Below are 20503 nucleotides of genomic sequence, written 5' to 3'. Positions count from 1 at the left end.
TACTTGCTATGCATCATCTCTAGCCCTCTCCATCTCTACATTCTCTCGCTACACTCTAATGAAATACCAAAGACGTGCACTAGCAAGAGGACATGGCAACCAAGAACAAAATACTGAGACATTCTTAAACAAATCACAGCCCAGAACAGTGAGATAAACAGCTCCACAACCTCCTCTTTACATGTATACATGCATATTTATCATTATATCTCATTGCTCCCATTAGAGACATGATCCTAGCTTTAGAAATGGAACCTGCTAGGCCTACTCTTGATCATTCGAGCCTCCCCAAAGCTCTCGCCATGGCGGAAACGGAGGCTCCTCCTCAGCGCTAAGCAGGCCATGGCAAAGAGGACGAGGAGAACAACGATGACTACGATGCTGATGACCCCAACCTTCTTCCACCTCTTCTTCACCATTTCCAGCACACTTGCCTTGCATGAATTGCACTCGTAGCAGAGCACACCTTGATCATTGCTCCATTTCTCACAGTCCCTTTGGGCCGCCACCACCGCAGCTGTCGCACCTACCCACACCGTCTCATTCATGTATGTGAACTGGCACTCCATTGGCGGTTTGCAGCATCCTGACTGACCAGATTAAAATCCCAGGGAAAAATATATTACCACATCTGAAAACTAAGAGAATTAGCATTCTTGTAATAAGTTATAGTGCTTAGCACAGTTGCAGGTGCTTAAATCTTAACATAATATCAGAGCCCAAGTGGTAAGAATGACACTTTAGCCTTAGCACTAAACGTGGTCATTCGGTTCTTTTTGTGCGAATTGTTCGTTCTGTTCGGTTTTCCGAACAGAACAAAAACGAATTCGAACAGAACATCGCACAGGCCCGTGTGCGGTTCGTTTGTTCGCTTTGTGCGAATTTCTTCTAATTTTGTTTGAACGTGCGAATTTTGTTCGTTTTTGAAAATAAAAAAGGACAGAACAAAGAACATGGCCCTGTGCGGTTCTTTTGTGCGAATTTTTTATTCGTTTCAAACGAACAGAACAGTGCAACCATGTTTACTTAGCAATAGGTGTTGAGCGGGAATGATGGAAACAACAGCCAACAGATCATGAGAGTTTTAAGAAGAACTTGTTGTGGCACATTGGTACACACTTGTATTGGACCCTGAGTTGAGGATTATGAACCAAGTGACAATACGTGCAGCTTAGCAGGAAGCTATAGCTTTTAGCACAGAGGTAGTTGTTTGTATCAAACCCAAGTTTATGGTTTGAAAGGCAACTGCTTGATAATATTATAGTGCACGGACACGAACGGGACAGTTTTTCTGTCCTGGGAACGAAAAACAGTCCCGTCCAGGGTCCTCAGCCTCGAAACTAAAACCAGAACAATTTTTTCGTACTTCTTTATCAAAATGTTAAACTTCTATGAATTGGAAAGCCTATTGTTTTCCATTCCGGATGTCATACTGAATCAGGATGCCAGGGGTGAGCCCGTTTCCCAACATGACATTTCCTGACTGGACAGTTGTTGGAAGGGACAGTTTGAGTCTACCCAAAAAAAATGGGGATCTAGGATGGGACTGAAACCATCCCAAACCGTCCCTGTCCGGGACAATCGTGCACTATAATCGATATCAGCTATAGCTTTTAGCACAGTGGTGGGTACCTCCACGGGGGGGAGATCCCGCCGGAAGAACAGTTCGGGGGGCTCCGGCGAGATCGACCCGGGAGGGCCGCCGAGGACGACGACGAGCCGGCCCATCTTCTTACAGGTTTTTGAGCCCACCAAGCAAGATCTGATCTTTCTCCACTGGCCAGGGTCAGACACGCGGTTCTTAAGCCAGCCAGAGTAGTCCTCAAGATGGTACTCAAGGAAAGCTACGCCAGGCGCAGGGCGGCCGCCTCCCTTTGCGGTGACGACGAAGGCGAAGATGGTGAAGCCCAAGAGAGCGACGACGAGGAGGAAGACGGCGACGAGATAGAGTATGAGAAGGAATGGCAGGTGAAGGTAGATGGCTAAGAAGCCCAAGAGAGAGATTGCCATTAGAGCAGCTCCGAGGATGATGATCGGCCATTGAAGAAGTTTAAGGCAGTCGGTGGTGCTCGCCTTGCTGCTCAGCCAAATCCCAGCTCCCAGCAGAACGATTGATACAAGGAAAATCACAAAGTTTATCCCTCCCACTAGCCTGTTTGTTGCTCTCCCCATCTCTCTTTTCTTCTTCTCTTTTCTCTTCTTCTCTATCTATTTCTGTGTTTATCTCCTGAATTTGGACGGCTGTGATGGGGACACGTGGCGTTTGGTTTGATGCTTTACAGTTGGCTCTCCAGTGACTCGGTCTGATGATTGAGTTGATGGGCAGTCGTAGATTCTTTTATTATTGGGTACTCATATGATTTGATGTGACGTTCGAGGCCTCTGATTGGGATAAGGATGGGTATTTTTGGGCAGAGAGAGATGACCTGGTGTCGGGCATCAAACCGGAATTATTTTTATTGAATGTTATAAAGTTTTTTCATACATTTTATAGATCTCTCTATCTTTCTCTCCCCTTGTCCATCTCTCGTCCTCTCTCTCGCTTTCTTCCCCTGCACATCTCTCTTCTTCCCTCACTCTCTCTCCCTCTATCCGTATCTCATGCTCTCTCTCTCTAACTCATTCTGTATCCTCTCTAACTCTCTCTCTCTCTCTCTCTCTCTCTCTCTCTCTCTCTCTCTCTCTCTCTCTCTCTCTCTCTCTCTCTCTCTCTCTCTCTCTCTCTCTCTATATATATATATATATTTCGCTCTCCCTAACTCTCTCGATCTCTCCCTCTCATTCTTTATCCTCTCTATCCTCTCTTACTCTCTCTCTATCATCTGTAACTCCCTCTCTCTCTCTCTACCCTCTCTAACTCTCTCTCTCTCTCTATCATCTGTAACTCTCTCTCTATCCGCTCTAACTCTTTCTCTATCATCTGTAACTCTCTCTCTCTATCCTCTCTAACTCTCTCTCTCTCTATCCGCTCTAACTCTCTCTCTCTCTCTATCATCTGTAACTCTCTCTCTATCCGCTCTAACTCTCTCTCTATGATCTATAACTCTCTCTCTATCCTCTCTAACTCTCTCTCTCTATCATCTGTAACTCTCTCTCTCTATCCTCTCTAACTCTCTCTCTTTCTACCCGCTCTAACTCTCTCTCTCTCTCTATCATCTGTAACTCTCTCTCTATCCTCTCGAACTCTCTCTCTCTATCCGCTCCAACTCTCTCTCTCGCTCTCCCTATGTCTCTCTAATCTCCCACTCGCTCTGTATCCTCTCTCTCTCTCTCTCTCTCTCTCTCTCTCTCTCTCTCTCTCTCTCTCTCTCTTCCTCCCTCTCTCTCTCTCTCCCTCTCTCTCTAACTCTCTCCATCTCTCCCTGTCTGTCTCGAATCTCGCTCTCACTATCTATCCTCTCTAACTCTCTCTTTCTCTCTCTCTCTCTCTCTCTCTCTCTCTCTCTCTCTCTCTCTCTCCCCCTGTCTCTCTAATCTCCCACTCACTCTGTATCATCTCTAACTCTCTCCATCTCTCCCTGTCACTCGAATCTCTCTCTCTCTCTCTCTCTCTCTCTCTCTCTCTCCCTCTCTCCCTCTCTCTCTCTCTCTCCCTGTCTCTCAAATCTCCCACTCACTCTGTATCCTCTCTAACTCTCTCTCTCTCCTATCTCCCTATCTCTCTCTAATCTCCCCCTCACTCTGTATCCTCTCGAACTCTCTCTTTCTCTAACCACTCTAACTCTCGCTCTCTCTATCTCTCCCTCTCACTCTCTATCTTATATCTCTCACTCTCTTCCCCTCTCTAAATTACTCTACATTTTCCTCTCTCTCCACATCTCACTCTCTAAATCAATCCTGTCTCTTAGAAAAGAGACCGCATTCAGTGGAACCAGTTGAAATGAGAACATTATGTCTTCAGGATTGACTTAATACATCAGATTTCTTCTGTTGGTTCCATGAGCAAAAATACGGATTTATATTTTAATTTGAATTTGCATCACTTAATGTGTGTTTAAGACCATGACTTTGAAAATTTTTATCTATGACATTTACAAAGACTGAGACTGGTATGTTGGCAGAAAGATTAAACATATATAGCTTTACTGCGCGGAGTTTGACGACAGAATGGGACGTACAAATGACTGATGACGGATTGGATTCCATGAGCTAGGGAACTGTAAACATCATCTGTCACAGTGACGAAGGCGTGATGGATGACATGACTGCGACGGAGGGTCTCAAATGGGTGACATGACAGGTCTGGCTCGTGGATGAGGGCGGTGACTGATTTTTAAATCTTGAGAGAGAGAGAGACTGGGAGAGAGAGAGAGTCAGAGAGACATTGGCAGACTGAGATTCACCCTTAAAAAAAATTTGCTCGGATAACCTACATCCCTTGTGACACTGATGCCTTCCGGTGACGGAACGAAAAATGGAGTGCGAGGGCCCATGATGTGTGATTATAGTGCAGGGACACTAATGGGACTTTTTATTCATCCCAGGACGGAAAAATCGTCCTGTCCTTGGGATTGGACGAAAACAGGGACGGAAATTCGCCCCGGGACGAACGGACGGGACGGTCGTTCATCCAGTCGGACGAAAAAACCATCCAATCCAGAGGTCTCGGAGGATGGACAGTAAGAGATGAACGCTTCCGACGGCTGAGACTTGCCACGTGGCATCGCTATATCAATTCCTAAACATTTTCCACTAAAGTCCATGCATTTTTGCGTGCGCGCAAACTGACACCGCTCAAAAGTAATTATACATATGTCCCTCTGCTTTCTCTCTTCTCCGTATTTCACTAAAAAACTTAAAAAAATCCATATTAATTCAATCAGACCTTGGAACTATTTTTATTGGATATGTATGGCCTCAGGGATAGCGGGTGTGAGAGAGAAAGATTTTAGGGCATTAAAAAAATTATTCCATTTTTTCGTCCAGAAAGAGGGACGGGTCGATTTTTTTATGGACGGGACGTGGACAAAATATTTCGTCCCGGGACAAATTCTTGGACGGGACGGTTCCGATGAATCTGCAAAATTTCGGACGCGGGATGGGACAAAATTTGTCCCGTCCCGTCCATCGTCCACGTCCCGGACAACCCGGAACTATATGTGTGATGACAGAATTTCTCAAAACCAGGGATGTATGACGAGACTGGAATGTGAAGAACTATAAGTCACAGTATCATCCGTAATCGATAGTCATCAGTCCGTACGTTCCGTCATGGACGTGTAGTTACTAGTTAGTTCCCTACCACGATCCGAGTTGGATGACGGAACGGAAAGGATGACCGAGAACGGGATAGTTTCCGTCCCGTCTGGCACAGTCGTCATCCGTCCACCAACCTTGATATTGGGCCTTTTGTTATTGGGCTGATTTCTTGAAGATACACGTGGCGTGTTCGTACCTCGCTTCCCGCCACGTCTTCGCCAACCTCGCGTTTTTTGAACGAACTCGCACGAGAATTCTCCGATCAAGATCAGATTGAATCGGCAGAGATGGGATCAGAGACATTTCTGGAGATCGTCCTAGCCATCCTCCTGCCGCCGGTGGGAGTATTCCTTAGATACGGCTGCGGAGTGAGTTTTTCTGCATTTTTCTGCATTTTTTTCTGTAATTTTGATTTTTTTTCCCGTGATTTTGCGCGTCTCAGGTGGAGTTCTGGATCGATTTGCTGCTGACGATCCTCGGCTACATCCCTGGGATAATCTACGCGATCTACGTGCTGGTCGGATAGATCGGCATCTTGCTTTTGTTAGTTTTCGTAGTTGGATCGCCGTCGAGGCGTTTCCTCGGTCCCTGTCATGTTCATAGACTCGTGCAAGTCTCGCATTCACGCCTAAACTCGAATCATGATGTGATTTCTACATGTGCAATTTAATTTTCCTATTAGCTATTATCTGTTCCTCCCGAAATTTGTTTAATCTGACGATCAGGCACCGCAAGCCGACGTAGTCGTTGATTATCAGCAGAACAATTCGAAGGTCAAAGGTTGGGATTCGAATTCCGTTTCAACTCTTTTGTTCTTGCCGCGTATTATGAACAGGAATAAAATTAAGCATGTTAAACCGGTGAAATCTCACATAAACATGTAGAATTTAGCCGGTCACGATTGAATTATAAACAAGAGTTGCATTCTTTTCCCCCACGATTCAAACTCTTTTCTTCTCATCGCGTACTATGAACACGAATCAAGCATGTTAAACCGGCGAAATCTCCCATAAACAATATCCAAGAACTTACATACAAATTACTAGGAGCAAGGTACAATCTACACTAGCGAAAATTCCTTTCTCTTGCACAGAAGTTGAATTTCACCATTGAAGCATTAACAAGAGTTGGATTTCATTTTTTTTTTCCCAGGATTGATGATCTACTTCTGACCCTTCATCCAGAATCCGAGCTTCCTCAGCACTGTGGTGTTCTTCCTCCGAGGGGAACCCACATCGGCATCTTCATCAAAGGGTGAGCCCATCAACTTCCCCCCAAGATAAGAGTAAGGTGAATCCATGATATTGCTCTGATTGCCGGAAGATAGCATCGCCGCCGCCGCCTCCGCCGCCTTCCTCCACTGCTCAGACTGAATCTTCAGCTTCCTCAGCTCGGCCTCTCGGAGCTCGTAATCGGCCTTGACTTGCTCGGCCTCGGTCTCCTCTTCCTTCTTCAGCCCAGATACTCGTCTCAATTCGGCTTCCTTCTTGGTCAACGCCGCCGCCATCTCGGCCTCTCGGAGCTCGGAATCGGCCTTGACTTGCTTGGCGAGCTCGCGGGCCGACTCGGTCTCCACTGTTCTAAGCACCTGCCCCTCCAAAACCATCATCCCTGCCTCTTCCACCACAGAATTCACCCACTCCATGGACAATTCCAGAGTCCTCCGGTACTTTGCCTCCTCAATCTCAACTTTCTTAACCTGTGCCCGTTCCAGCTGCAGCCTCAACCTATGGATCTCATTAATGGCGGAGGCGAGCGCCGCCGCGTCAACGGAGCTCTGCCGCTGTACGGCTTGCAGCTCCGACTGCCACGCCCGGTCTCGCTCCTGCGAAAGCCTCCGGAGCTCTTGAATTCTGGCGTCCTCCGAGGCTGAGAACTCCACCAGCTCCCTCTGCTTCTCCTCCAGCTTGGAAACCAGGGCCAGGTACAGTTTCTTGACAGCCTCAGCCTCTTGAATTGCCCGTCTCTTATCCTGTTCCGCAGAGCAGAGTATCTCCTTGGTCTTCTTCAGCTCTTCCTGGGTCTGCGCCAGCTGGGTCTCCAAGTCTGAAACCTTAGCCGCTCTCTTCTTCTGAAGCTGACAAAGTATAAAACAGCCATTGAAAAGGATCAAAGATGGAATCTTTCACAAAACCCATGAAGGAAATTGCTAACCTCAGAGGCTGGGCTCCGGGGGGACCCAACAGGCCGTGTCTGGCGAGCCGAGCTTGGCGATGTCTTCTGGGTCACATCAGAAATCCCGATCCTGCACCGGAGATCGGACGGTCAGGAAGAAACGGCCGCTTTTTTGGAGTATGAAGACAAGGGAAGAAAGAAGACGAAGACAGGAATTTAAAAGAACTTCAGGGACAGTGGATGGATCCAAAAAAGGAGAATTGAGAGTCACATGCAGCAAGAGAATGAAATCAAATAATCGGCAGGAAGGAAAGATCACCTTGAATTGGAATTCTGCATTATGAATCTTCTCGTGACCGATCTGCATCAAAATCAAGAGGGGAAATTACTGAGCATCGAGAGAATTAATGGGCTTCAAGGGAGGAAAAGAAAAGTTTAAAAAGTTGGAGATGAATGTAGACGTGGCCAGCATGTTGATGTGGGTAAGCAGTGCCCGGGGGGAAAGGTCATCCAGCAAAGGGCTGACGGGGACCTCGGAAGGGAGACAGAGTTCAATGCTTGAAACCCAGAACAACAAATCGAAGAGTAACACGCAGCAGACTGAATTAATTATTTACATGAACAGGAGCAGGAATAGTGAAGAGAAATCTTCTTTCTTCTTAGAAGCAGTTTCAAGGACAAATATGGCGGGTCAAAAGCCGTCGTTAAGCACTTAAAACCATTCCTCTCTGAACAGTTTTCCCTCTTCGTTGTTTCCACTTTTGGAGAGCAAGAAGAAGATGAAAAATATCAAGAAGAAGTAGCAGCGGGTGTAGTAGAAGTAGAAGACGAAGAACAGGTGACAGTGGCCGAAGAAGAAGAATGAAAAATGAAGAAGCTTGGTAGAAGAAGAGGATCAGAGAGCAGACGAAGAAGAAAAAACTTAAAAACAAAACTTGATCCAAGGGAAAAGCGAGCGGCTTGCCTGAAAGGTGCGTCTTCTCCCTTCTTGAGTTTCCTTTCTTCTTCCCGCTTCTTCTTAGGAGAGTGAGAGGGAGTCAATTAGGAGTCTTTAGGGCTGGATTTACAGAGATAGGAGGGAGGTGGGGGGTAGGAGAAGATTCGGTATTGGAAAAACTTGGTTAGTATTAACCCCGGTGGGGCTGACCCATCAGTTTGAACCCCAGATAAATCTACAAATTACAAATCTTGGGTCAGTAAAAGAACTAAAGAAGAGAGAGTAGAAGCAGTTTACTTAGAAAATACCGCCGACAGGTGCCCAGTCCACGTCCCCCATATCGCCCCATCACCGACGCCGGCACCTGCACTGGGAATGGGTCAGAATTTGGTCAGGCGAATTTATTGAGACGCCATCTCAGTTGGCCTCCTTAATGCATAATTTATGTGTGGCGTCTTGCATGAGTTCAGTTTCATGTGAACGTGACCATTGAATATTGTTTAGATTTGGCATTGATTTAGATGTAGAATTGACATGAGAATCCTCACCGGGTATTCGTAGGAAGATAACAATTTAGTGTTTAGATGTAGATTTGACATGCCTGGGTTTCGTTTCGTAGGAACATGACCATTGAGTAGACGTGGTCGTTCTGTTCTTTTTGTGCGAGTTGTTAGTGCGGTTTTTCGAACAAAACAAAGACGAACTTGAACATAACATTGCACAGATCCATGTGCGGTTCTTTTGTTCGCTTTGTGCGTATTTTGTTCTAGTTTTGTGCGAATGTGCAAATTTTGTTCATTTTTTTTTTAAAGAACATAACAAAGAAGAAGGCCTTGTGCGGTTCTTTTGTGCGAATCTTTTGTTCATTTCAAACAAACAGAACAGAACAACCATGTCTACCATTGAGTAGTGTTTAGATTTTGATTTGACATGCATGGGTTCCATTTCATAGGAACATGACCATTGAATAACGTTTAGATGTAGAATGGACATTCATGGCTTCCATTTCATAGGACCCTGACTATTGAGTCATGTTTAGGGGTCTAACTGAGATGATAATTTGCACCAGATATATATAGAATAGGAGCATGACCTTTAATTAATGTTTAGATGTAGAATTGATAAGATAATTTGCACCAAATACAAATATATATATAGGACATGACCATTGGGTAGCGTTTAGGTATAGAATTGGCATGACAACTCTCGCTGGATACATAGGTTAAGATCTAATGTATAATGGTTAGGGACAGATGAAAAGGGTTTGAGTGGGCTTTGGCGTCAATCATTTGTTACAAGGCTATGCGTGAATCTATTGGAAACAATCAAGTGGCTGATATTTTTTCTGGGGAGCATTTGCTAGATAAGTGTTTGGATAAATAATCAGTTTCTTCATCAGCGTTTTGCATTTTTTAAAGTTTCTTTAGCCTGCTTGTCGCCCTTAACCTTCTATATTTTTTTACTCAATTGTGCTCATTGATGAATATGCAGAGGGGAACTTTGTGGCCTTCCCTCTTTTTTTCTCATCGTCCCTTGCATTCCTTTGTTTGACATGGCAGAGTTGCTGCTATTTGTGTGGCACAATGGGGGTGATTCCTAATGGATTCATTTTATTTTTTCACACAATCAAGTTGCTGCTATTCATCTTGATAAGTCAATAATGTTTTTTGGTGCTTTTGATCCCAGTTGCTATGGGGAACAAATAATGACATACAACTTATTCTGCCATTTTAGTGGCCGTCGCTTCTTTTTGTTCATGTTCCTAACTTCTCACTGTGCAGTGCCCAATGTTTCACACTTTCCGTGCTTTGTGGGTGCCCAATAAGTTTTCTGTCTTCTGACCTTTGTTATTCATGGGAATAATGTCGACTAGCATCTGGTTCACTCCATTGCTTCTGCTCAGTTTTTTCACGGAAAAAGTTTAATCACCTTTATTTATCCATTGGAAAAAGTTTAATCACCATCGCAGACACACATCTGACTTCATTCTTAGATAATTGGATGACCTAAGAACCTGAGTAATTACTCAATTTTTTTCATAGGCTAAACTGATTGCTTATGATGCTTAATCATGAATCTCGAACTGACTAGCAGTTTATTTGATGGAAGCTGGTAAATCTAAGTGGTGGTGTGGCAACAAGGAGGCTTCGCCTGATCTAGTGGATCACTAAGAATATGGTAGAAGCAAGCCTTGTAAGTTTGTGTGAAAATGGTGGATAGATACCATGACAACAAGTAGAGACTGCATCGCGAGCAAGTGTCAGGTCCTTGGCTGATGATGGGTGATGGATGAGTTGATGATCTTATTTCTCCTACCCACGTGTTATGAGGACAATGATGACAGTGATTGTGACATCATGGGAAGGTGGGAGTGACATAAGAAATAAAGGCATGACATAAAGAAGGGGGGGGGGGGAATAATAATACATAAAGTTATATTTCTGAACATTAATAAAACCCATGTAACCTAATTTTCCATTATATATTTCCATCAATAGTAACACACATGCTCAGGTAATAGAAACCAAACGAATAAAATGTAAATGAAACTTAAGACTGGGAAACCCAACCTCCTTCAAAGGAAGACCTAAAGCCACTAAATAGACATCTTAGTTAGGAAGCAATGATTCCCAGGATGAAGTTTGTTAAAAAATGCATAATTCCCAGCACGGGGTTTTACAAAAATACTCAATTTTTGACGATTACTCAAATTATAGCAGGAATAACCTAAGTTGTTGGTCAATATTGGTCATCCCTGTCCAACTCAATTCAGCTAGTAGAGTGATGATCCAGTCATGGGCCTCGTGGCTCAAGCATCGGAAAATTGATATCTTTATAAATGATTTAAATGTTCAAAGTTATAAATTGATATCTTTAGTTACAGATGTCTAGAAAATGAACTGAAATATCAAGTTGTGACTCAAAATTTACACTACAATGAGATAAATTATTAATAAATGAATGATGATAAAAATTTTAAAACCTTAAAATTGATCTAATGTATCCAATAAACAATGAAAACTTCTTTGAGAAATTCATGATTAAATTACAGATATTGATTCTGTTCTATAATTTATTAAATGAATGACATTGCACTACTATTTATCTCGTTCAATTAACTCTACTATCATTTGTCTGTATATATTTAGGAAAATACTCCTCAGCAAAATATCCTTTATTTTGGCTGCCTCTTCATTTGATGTCTATATATCTTCCCTCCAGAAAGCTATGCACAACGACCCACAAAATAAATTGTATATCTACTCTCTCTATGATTTAATTTTAGTTTTCTTTGCAGCACGAATATTCATATCGGGAACAGTAAAATTCTATCGAAATTAAAAATCATATTTTATGCTGCATGATCTGGGTAGTTGCATCTAATTCAAGATATTTTTTTAAAACCCCGTTATCAATTATCAAGCTATGAAGATTTCTCTTGACACTCTCAACAAACTATTTTTTAGATTCTTAATTAAGAAGACAATTACTACAAAAAAATAAGACTATATATGATGCATAATCACATGTTTTGGAGTTAAGTTTTAGGAGATACATCAATAATGCAGACATCCTTTGGAAACAAATCAACCAACCACCTTATCTATAGAGGTATCTCGTTGCATGTCATGAGATTAGAAATCATTCATAATCCACTCCCACTTAGACAATATGTTCATTGGACTTCATCCATGGCCACAAATATTCAGATTCAAGAAATGTGAGACTTGTAAAAAATATTCAGTTATGTTTTAAGCAAGTAAATAGGTGATATGATAAATAAAGGCATAACCATACTATGATTTTACATAAAAACAAAAGATGTTAAGCAAGACAGCCTTCAATTTACATAAATTTTCAGAATTAATGCATAGTAATTTCTTGTAGAGTATATGAATACTTTTTATTAAGGTTTAGAAATCAAAGTTAGAGAAAATGGCTGGCATGTCTTTTTATTGGAGATGTCGTCTTTGAAATAACAGCTCATTTTATTTGTCTTGGGCCATACGAGACATCAATTCTTAGGCATGTCCTTGGGTAGACATCATGTCATCCATCTAGGACAAATGTAGTCTATCCTTCACATGATTTGTCCCATTCTGTCCAGTCGTTCATGAGGGTGAATGATACGTTGTTACATATCACTGGGAACCCAACTATTATTTATTAAAAAAGGAATTAAAATGACAGTGGTCTTTTTCAGAAAAATTGTCCACATCATATTATAATAATTCAGCTATTCAAATGTTTGATAGATAATACTATAAGGTTTTTGACTTTTTTAAAAAGTTTCATTATCAGGGAAGACTAAATATTTCCAGACATGGTGAATGTCGACCCTCACCCCGTCCACCAACCCAATTCCAGGCGTTTCACGTCCCGTCCCATCCCTTCATATTGGGAACGTAACAATATGACAGGCCCTATAACGGATGACTGGAAGGAAGGACCGTTCAGTCCCGTTCCGTCTGTTTCAACCTCGTTGCGCGGTGGGGCTTACTTTCAAACCTCAATGAGAAATAGGTTACTAGATGGCCCGAAGATTCTCATAAGCACGGTCAGGACCAAAGGCTATTTTCCGTGCACCAGTGACGTAGTTTATCATATTCGATGATACACAAATACATCGACTTTCTACTCTTTAGTACGTGTTCACAATCTGTATACTACATGAACCTGGGTTTGGAGAAATATTCCGTCACCATCTGTCATCCGTCATTTGGCACCCGCTGTCCGTTAACAATCACCGTCATCTATTGTCTGCCGTCAGTCACCATGTGTGCATACTCTATCACCTGTCATCCATCATCCATCACCCATCATCATCTGTCGCTCATCCATCATCTATATCTATAACCAACCATCATCTATAGCTATCATCAACCATCATCCGTCACCTGTCGTCCATCATCCATTATCCATTATCCATATTTTAGGTATCATCCATCATCACATGTCACCCATCATCCATCATCCATCATCCATATATCATCAGCCATCATCCATCATCATCCGTCACCTGTCGTCCATCATCCATTATCCATATTTTAGTTAGCATCCGTCATCATATGTCACCCTTCCTCCATCATCCATCATCCATACATATCATCAACCATCAACCATCATCCATACATATCATCAACCATCATCCATCATACATCATCCATATGAAATAAACCATCAACCAGCATCCATAATACATCATCCATATATATCATCAACCATCATCCATATATATCAACCATCATCCATCATCTACATATATCAACCATCATACATCATCCATCATCCATCCGTCATAGCCATTATCCATATATCAACCACCATCCATCATGCACCTGTCACATTGATCATCCCTATATATCAACCGTCGCATCCATCATCCCTATATATCAACCATCATCCATCTGTCACATCGGTCATTCATATATATCAACCATCACATCCGTCATCCTTATATATCAACTGTCATCCATCATCCCTATATATCAACCATCATCCATCTGTCACATCCATCATCCATATATATCATCGACCATCGTCCATCATTCATATATATCATCCACCATCATTCATATATATGAACCGTCATCCATCATCCACAGTCAGCCATCAGTCTTCAGGTTAGAGCTTCGATTTGACGGGTACTTAACGCGGAGAAGGCTCCATCAGCAACTCCACCATCTTCTTGATTTGATTTGGCGAGTAGCGGAGCCCCCAGCAATGGCGGCGACCATGGTTGGTTCTACCTCTGCTTCATCATCTTGCTCGACAAGGTTTGCAGCGCCGAAGAAATCCGCCGGAATTTCCTCAAAATTTCGCGTTTTTTCGACTTCTCGCATTAAAGCGTGTGCGGACAATTCTCCGATCTCGGAAGCAGACGCCAACTTGAAGATCACCAAGGCCGATGTTCGCGGGAAAGAATCGCAGGCCCTCCGAAGTGAGTTCTACATTTGAGCATTGATCATCCCAAACCTCGGTGATGTCGTTTGAATGAGGTTTTTTTGTTGATTTCCAGAGCCACTGACGATTGCGGATTTGTCTGGCCCCGAAGAAGGATCTCTTCTGCGCGTTGCATATCAAGTAACTTTGATTTCTCGCTTGTTCTATCCGTTTCCTGACGTCTATTGCTTCGTTGAATGTGATTGTTCGGAGTTTTTCACATTTTTTGAATTATTTTTGCAGGGTGTTCAAGGAGCGTACAGCGAGGCCGCAGCAGCCAAGGCGTATCCAAATTGTGAAGCAGTCCCTTGCGAGCTTTTTGAAACTGCTTTTGTTGTGCGCATCTACTCCTATTTTTTTTGATTTTTTTTTTAGTCTCCGTCTCTAGTTGCTGATAATTGTTGCGTTTAGAGCCTATTAGAACATCCATTTTTCATTGCCTAACAATAAATCTTCGATGTGTCTTTCACCAGCTTACACATGATTAAGCTTATTGGAACATCCATTTTTCATTGCCTAACAATAAATCTTCGATGTGTCTTTCACCAGCTTACACATGATTATTAAATCCGTTTGTTTGATGAACCTGCTTGCTATTTTCCTTTCGTTTTTTTTTGGTTATTGTGATTACCGTCGATGATCATTTTTTCATTCAACAATAGTATCAATGACAATGAATATTGCATTGATGTTTCATACCTGTGGGTTCTAATAAAAGTATAATGAAAATTTAGTAAGATGTTTATCTTCTTTTGTTAATTTTTAACTGCAACAAAACAAAAAAATTCCTTCTCTCACCAAATGAAAAATCATTTCTTGTAGGCTGTTGAGAGGCTTCTGGTTGATCCAGCGGTTCTACCAATTGCCTAATAAGAAATCTACAATAGATCTTTCTCCAACTTATACATGATTGTGAAATCCGTTCGTTGGGTGAACCTGGCTGTTATTATCCTCTCGTTCTTTTTTTAGTTTTCGTGATTACCCTCAAGGATCATTTGTTCAGTCAAGCATTGTATCAATGACAATGAATATTGTGTTGATGTTTCATATGTGTGGGTTTGAATGAAGATATAGTGAAAATTTAGCAAGATGTTCAGCATATATTGCTAATTTCTTACTGCAAAAAAGCGAAGAAATTCCCTCTTTCACCTAATGAAAAATCATTTGTTGTAGGCTGTTGAGAGATTTCTGGTTGATCGAGCTGTTCTACCAATTGAGAACTCGCTTGGGGGAAGCATCCACCGCAACTACGATCTGCTTCTTCAGCATAATCTTCACATTGTCGGTGAAGTTTATCTGCAAGTACGGCATTGCTTGCTGGCCAATCACGGCGTGGAAATTAATGCCCTTAGGAGAGTCCTCAGCCATCCACAAGTAACTTAACTTTTTTTTTCTTTTTCCATTTTTTTTACCTTCTTTTGGACAATTTTTCTCACTGCTAATTATCTCAGGCCCTTGCCCAATGCGAGCATACGCTAACTAAACTCGGGGTTGTGCGAGAATCTGTTGACGATACTGCTGGCGCTGCCCAGGCAAATAAATATATTTTAAATTTTTTTTATCTGATTCATGAAACAATAAATGTCCTTGAAATATCCGTTGATTTCCTGAAATTAATTAATATTTTTTTAATAACGTGCTGGACGCACGCCGGCCATTTTCTTTGAAAATAATGTCACATGCAGTAATTTACTCTTATTTGCAGTATGTTTCTGCAAATAAATTACTGGACACCGGGGCTGTGGCCAGTTCACGTGCTGCGGAGATCTACAACTTAAATATTCTTCACCACGATATCCAGGTCTCCCGAAATCTATCAAATCTTAAATAATATTCTCCAAATCTCCCTCATCGATTCATTGTAAATCTGATTCTTCTCGTGCTGTTCTTCAGGATGATCCTGACAATTTCACTAGGTTTTTGATGTTAGCCAGGGAGCCCATTATTCCGAGAGCCGACAGACCATTTAAGGTAGTCATTACTAATTTTTATCTCATGTCTTCTTGTTTCTTTATTTAATATCATATTTAAAACTTTTTTTTCCAGACAAGTATTGTTTTTTCATTGGAAGAAGGTCCTGGGATGCTGTTCAAGGCTCTTGCTGTGTTCTCCATGAGAGATATCAACTTAACTAAGGCAAAGATCTGTGATTGACTTATTTTGGCCGTTGGATTTTTCTGATGAGATATCGGCTTTTTGACTTGTTCTAGATAGAGAGCCGACCGCTGAGGAAGAAACCGCTGAGAGTCTCTGGTGACATCATCAGTGGGGCCCAGAAGTTAGTCACAAAATCCCAAAAGTCTCCTTTTTATGTTGTTTTTTTATGATTGATTGACTTTTATTTAACCATTGACTTTTCATTTTGACCCAGATACTTTGACTATCTCTTCTATGTGGATTTCGAAGCATCTATGGCGTCCTTGAGTGCCCAAAATGCCCTTCGGCATCTCAAGGTTATTTTATAAAAAAAAGTATTGTGTTTTCCGCCTGTTGCGCTGACTTTTTCATCTTTTTTCGCAGGAAATTGCCACATTCTTGAGGGTTTTGGGTAGCTACCCTAAGGATATAAGCCAGAGATGAATGTGCCCTCCGTAAGACCATTTTTATTTAATTATGGCTCTTCTTTTTCTATTGCAAAAAATTGGTCATAGTGCGTAATTTTGGGGTTAGGTCATGGGTGAAGAAGGAAGTTATATTTTTAAGTATGACAGTTAGACTGGATCTAATCAATCAGTTGTCTATGATCCAAACTAGTCAGTTGGGTCATCTGGATCAATATCAATTCGATTGCTTCCATCGATTAGGTTCATCAGATCAGTCTGATTAGCTCAGGAAGTATCTAAGTTGATGGGTCTGATCTTACTGCACCGTTGGGAATGCTAACATTTGAACTGAGCTGCTCAAGGATCCCGCAAGATCAATGTTTGATAAGATCTATCTGCTTGATCTGATTGGCCCATTACACATCTAGGTTGGTGGGTTCGATTGAACTGCATAGTGCGTCAACCACAAAAAATCAAACTGCACTGCCGAACCAACCATCAATGACCAATGTTAGAGTCAATTGATCTTAATCTGATCAGTTCAATTGGCCCATTAGACATCTAGATTGATGGTTCTCAAGGCGCGACTTTAGGAGCTATGAGCAGGAGCAAGAAATTAATCTTAATCTGATAAGAAGTCAATGAAGATGAATCTGAATGTTACGAAGTCAATGAGGAATCGGACCACACCATGCGACAACTACAGAAATTCGAACCGCACCGCCCAAGTATTCAACAACTGTTTTAACTCAACCCATGAAGGTCAAAGACACTACAATTCTCCCTTTGCCACCCTATTGGTCATCTAATTGGACGAATCTAAAACTTTGATCAATGGTTCATTTTGATCAATTTACTTGACCTGTTTAGTTGGACTGGCCCATAAACATCTAGATTGATGGGTCTAATTGTACTACACTGTGTATGAACAGCAAAAAATCAAACTGCACCACACATATAGCCTGCAACTATCCAACAATTTATCAGTGTTCTATTTGTGAGTGATCTTTGACTCAACCATTAAGTAGGGTGTTTCTATCAGTGTCTGTGTCCGGTATTAGTTATCGGATATTGCGATATCAGTTATCTGGAAAAACCAGAAAAGTGCTCGAGAATAATAACATAGATTGGTACTGGGGGGTTGGCAATCCCTAACCGGATTATGATATCATATTTTGGTATGGAGATAAAAAACGGATACCGATATCATTATGCGGATGACAATGTCGAATATAGTTTTTGTTTTACTAATCTCTATCAGATATAGTTTACAAATATTGTTAAAATAGAATGATTAGAACTTTAAATTTAAATCTAAAAATAATGCCAAAAATGGATATCATTGCTAATGTAGATTAATTGTTTTAGATTAATTATGCTATGCGATAAACCTAAAATAAGGGTGATAAACGACACTACCAGTTATATATGACTCGATTTAATGATATTTCTAAAACATCTAATCAAGTTAAATATTTTGAAGGATACTTGGGATCCTAAATGTGAATCATCTAAGACATATGAAATACACAACTATGATGGTATAAATGAGGTCCTAGAATAAAGATAGGTTTATAAGAGAATAATTGGTGAAGTGTACTTCTAATATAGTTAAATGAAACTAAAATCTTGGGAAGGTGGGACCAAGGCCATAGTGATTTAATAGATGAGCCATTTGTTGCCACTTATGAATGCATTGTTGAATCAGTTAACTATTGGGAAGACGACGCAACTAATTTAATGTTAGACTGAGGCAATCATACCTAATTAGAAGTTGTAATGACTAAAAATATGATGTCAGCCCACCTAATGGTGTATGTGTCAACTCCACAGGGCAGGCTTCCAAGCCTATCTAGGATGTGGGCCACTATCATGGAGTCCCGTGGAGCCATGTTAAGGAGGCCTTCGAGGAGGGTCTTGGAATTTGCTTGACATAAGTGCTTATTCTCAAAGAAATACGGAGGGACTTCTCCAGAACATCCTGTGTCATTAATTGCTTTGATGTTGTCATCATTGTCACTGCCTTTTCAGCAGCTGAGCCTGACCACAACAACATTAGAATATTTCAGTTGCTTCATCCGTCACTATTGTAGGAGTCGCACACTTCAGCATGGTATTTGTGATTGGGCAAATGCTTCCTCTGGCGGCTACATGATGACATCAATGATGTGGGGTGAGCCGTCAAAATAGGTTGCATCATGCCCCATTCTAACTACAAGACTTACTTTTCCATGTTTCAAAAGAAAAATACATGCACAAAAAATTGACATATATTGAGCCACATTTTATATTTTTAAAAGAAAGGAAACATCCCAATGTCAAGCATAACAAATATTATGCTGAGTCTGCAATAAACGTGATAATATCTTCAGTTCTTGATGAGGCCAAACTCTTCCTCTCCTTAGTTTGTTATCACCCATCAAGCCCTCGGGGGGACTAGTGACAAAGTGAAATAAAAGTAAATTAATGTGTGTGTAAAGTATCGATATGGACAATATAAATGCAACTTTAATGTGTAGTACCTAAAGATTTTGCTTAGTTGTTTATGTCAACGTCAAGAAAAATTTCATACCATGTTATATTTTATCATCCACACTAACACTTCACAAACAACAAAAGTGCTTGAATACCAGGTGCCTCTAGCCGGTATCACTAATAGGTGACAATATCACACCTTGCCAAGAAAAAGCATTTTGATGGAGCACTTATTGCACACACCCACAGATATTCACAAGCAATATTTGCAAGTGTAGGGTACTTTCAATGCATCCTTGATTTGTCGTCCGTCGGAAGATGTCAAATTCCACTAGAAGAACTGGTGTTGATATTCACGTTATGAGTTCACTAGTTAGAGCCTGATTGACCTAGGCCCGTGATGGTGGTTCTTGAAGGACGACAGAACTAGCATCACTTCTATATTGTGTGGAGGATGGAAATATTGGGAATGTATCTCATATATAAAACACAAATTTTAAGTATTGTAGAAAAAAGGACATTGTCATTATTCCAGAGCAATGTCTCATAGTCTCGAAGAATAAGGACATCGCCAATCTTTAGGTAGTAACCTCCTCGTGAATATTGTGGCATTATAGACCTGGATCATGACTTTGTGTATATGTTGCGATAGTGCCCACACAAGTTGACGACATCTCCAATATCTAACTCTATTAATTGGCTCACATAATTTCCTCACGCATATTGGGAGTGCTACTCCATCATGTTGAGCAATAAAGTATACATACAATGATGGAAATATACGTGGTCAGCGAGCCAATCACACATTTCATATCTCATTCCATGATCATTAATAGAACATATTCATTATAGTGGAAGTGTGATACTTGTAATGAAGTCCATGAATACATGATCAAACTTAGCGAATTATGATGAGTTTTTAATATAGAGATAAGTAATCTTTAAGAATGTGTTCTAAGTATCATATTTGAAGGATACTCGAGAAGTACCTGGGAATATCCGGATAATATAATACTATCTAGCCTCACTCATACGATGAGTATGATCATTCTTGTAGACATTAGTGTGGAGATAATAAGGATAGATAGTGGGTGCTCTTTAGGGGAAAGAGTTACTAAATTGATTCGTAGGAATCCCTGAATGATATTATACCAAACTGTCAATCAGGTTGATTAACATCACAGTTGTGTTAGTGGTCTTTAGATATGAGACACCAAAGACTTCTTATGGAAGAACACCGTGACGTATGAGTTTATAATAATGGGATTCTAAATAGTCTTAGTTTGAGTGC

General features: G+C 41.2%; 4 protein-coding genes and 1 long non-coding RNA gene across 8 annotated transcripts; 3 read left to right on the top strand and 2 right to left on the bottom strand.

Annotated features, from left to right (window-relative positions):
* Positions 1–102: 102 nt before the first annotated feature.
* Positions 103–2269, bottom strand: LOC144706701 (tetraspanin-3-like). The gene is made up of 2 exons (XM_078579697.1): positions 1633–2269; positions 103–590 (listed from the first exon to the last, which is right to left on the bottom strand). Exons 1-2 carry the CDS (start codon positions 2170–2172, stop codon positions 243–245), a joined length of 888 nt encoding a protein of 295 aa, XP_078435823.1. The 5' UTR covers positions 2173–2269; the 3' UTR covers positions 103–242.
* Positions 2270–5102: 2833 nt separating this feature from the next.
* Positions 5103–6407, top strand: LOC144706504 (Low temperature and salt responsive protein family). The gene is made up of 2 exons (XM_078579491.1): positions 5103–5567; positions 5642–6407. The coding sequence occupies exons 1-2, from the start codon at positions 5487–5489 to the stop codon at positions 5723–5725; spliced, it is 165 nt and encodes a 54-aa protein (XP_078435617.1). The 5' UTR covers positions 5103–5486; the 3' UTR covers positions 5726–6407.
* Positions 6183–8448, bottom strand: LOC144706503 (interactor of constitutive active ROPs 5-like). 2 transcript variants are annotated; one of them, XM_078579489.1, is made up of 5 exons: positions 8279–8448; positions 7776–7835; positions 7634–7675; positions 7354–7444; positions 6183–7276 (listed from the first exon to the last, which is right to left on the bottom strand). In XM_078579489.1, the coding sequence occupies exons 2-5, from the start codon at positions 7784–7786 to the stop codon at positions 6362–6364; spliced, it is 1059 nt and encodes a 352-aa protein (XP_078435615.1). In that variant the 5' UTR covers positions 7787–7835; positions 8279–8448; the 3' UTR covers positions 6183–6361. The 2 variants fall into 2 exon arrangements, with proteins under 2 accessions (XP_078435615.1, XP_078435616.1); XM_078579490.1 differs by lacking the exon at positions 7776–7835 and having other exon boundaries at positions 8279–8443.
* Positions 7551–10138, top strand: LOC144706505 (uncharacterized). The gene is made up of 2 exons (XR_013582268.1): positions 7551–8285; positions 9743–10138. It is a non-coding gene; the product is annotated as an uncharacterized LOC144706505 (long non-coding RNA).
* Positions 10139–13864: 3726 nt separating this feature from the next.
* Positions 13865–18869, top strand: LOC144706958 (arogenate dehydratase 2-like). 3 transcript variants are annotated; one of them, XM_078580056.1, is made up of 12 exons: positions 13865–14192; positions 14271–14335; positions 14438–14530; positions 15368–15568; positions 15646–15726; positions 15900–15995; positions 16088–16165; positions 16241–16330; positions 16405–16472; positions 16566–16647; positions 16715–16785; positions 18576–18869. In XM_078580056.1, exons 1-11 carry the CDS (start codon positions 13976–13978, stop codon positions 16772–16774), a joined length of 1131 nt encoding a protein of 376 aa, XP_078436182.1. In that variant the 5' UTR covers positions 13865–13975; the 3' UTR covers positions 16775–16785; positions 18576–18869. The 3 variants fall into 3 exon arrangements, with proteins under 3 accessions (XP_078436182.1, XP_078436181.1, XP_078436180.1); XM_078580055.1 differs by having other exon boundaries at positions 18571–18869; XM_078580054.1 differs by lacking the exon at positions 18576–18869 and having other exon boundaries at positions 16715–16863.
* Positions 18870–20503: the final 1634 nt, after the last annotated feature.

This window comes from Wolffia australiana, chromosome 8, assembly GCF_029677425.1.
Source record: "Wolffia australiana isolate 7733 chromosome 8, ASM2967742v1".
NCBI classification, from domain to species: Eukaryota; Viridiplantae; Streptophyta; class Magnoliopsida; order Alismatales; family Araceae; genus Wolffia; species Wolffia australiana.
This window is presented reverse-complemented; position numbering and strand designations above follow the sequence as displayed.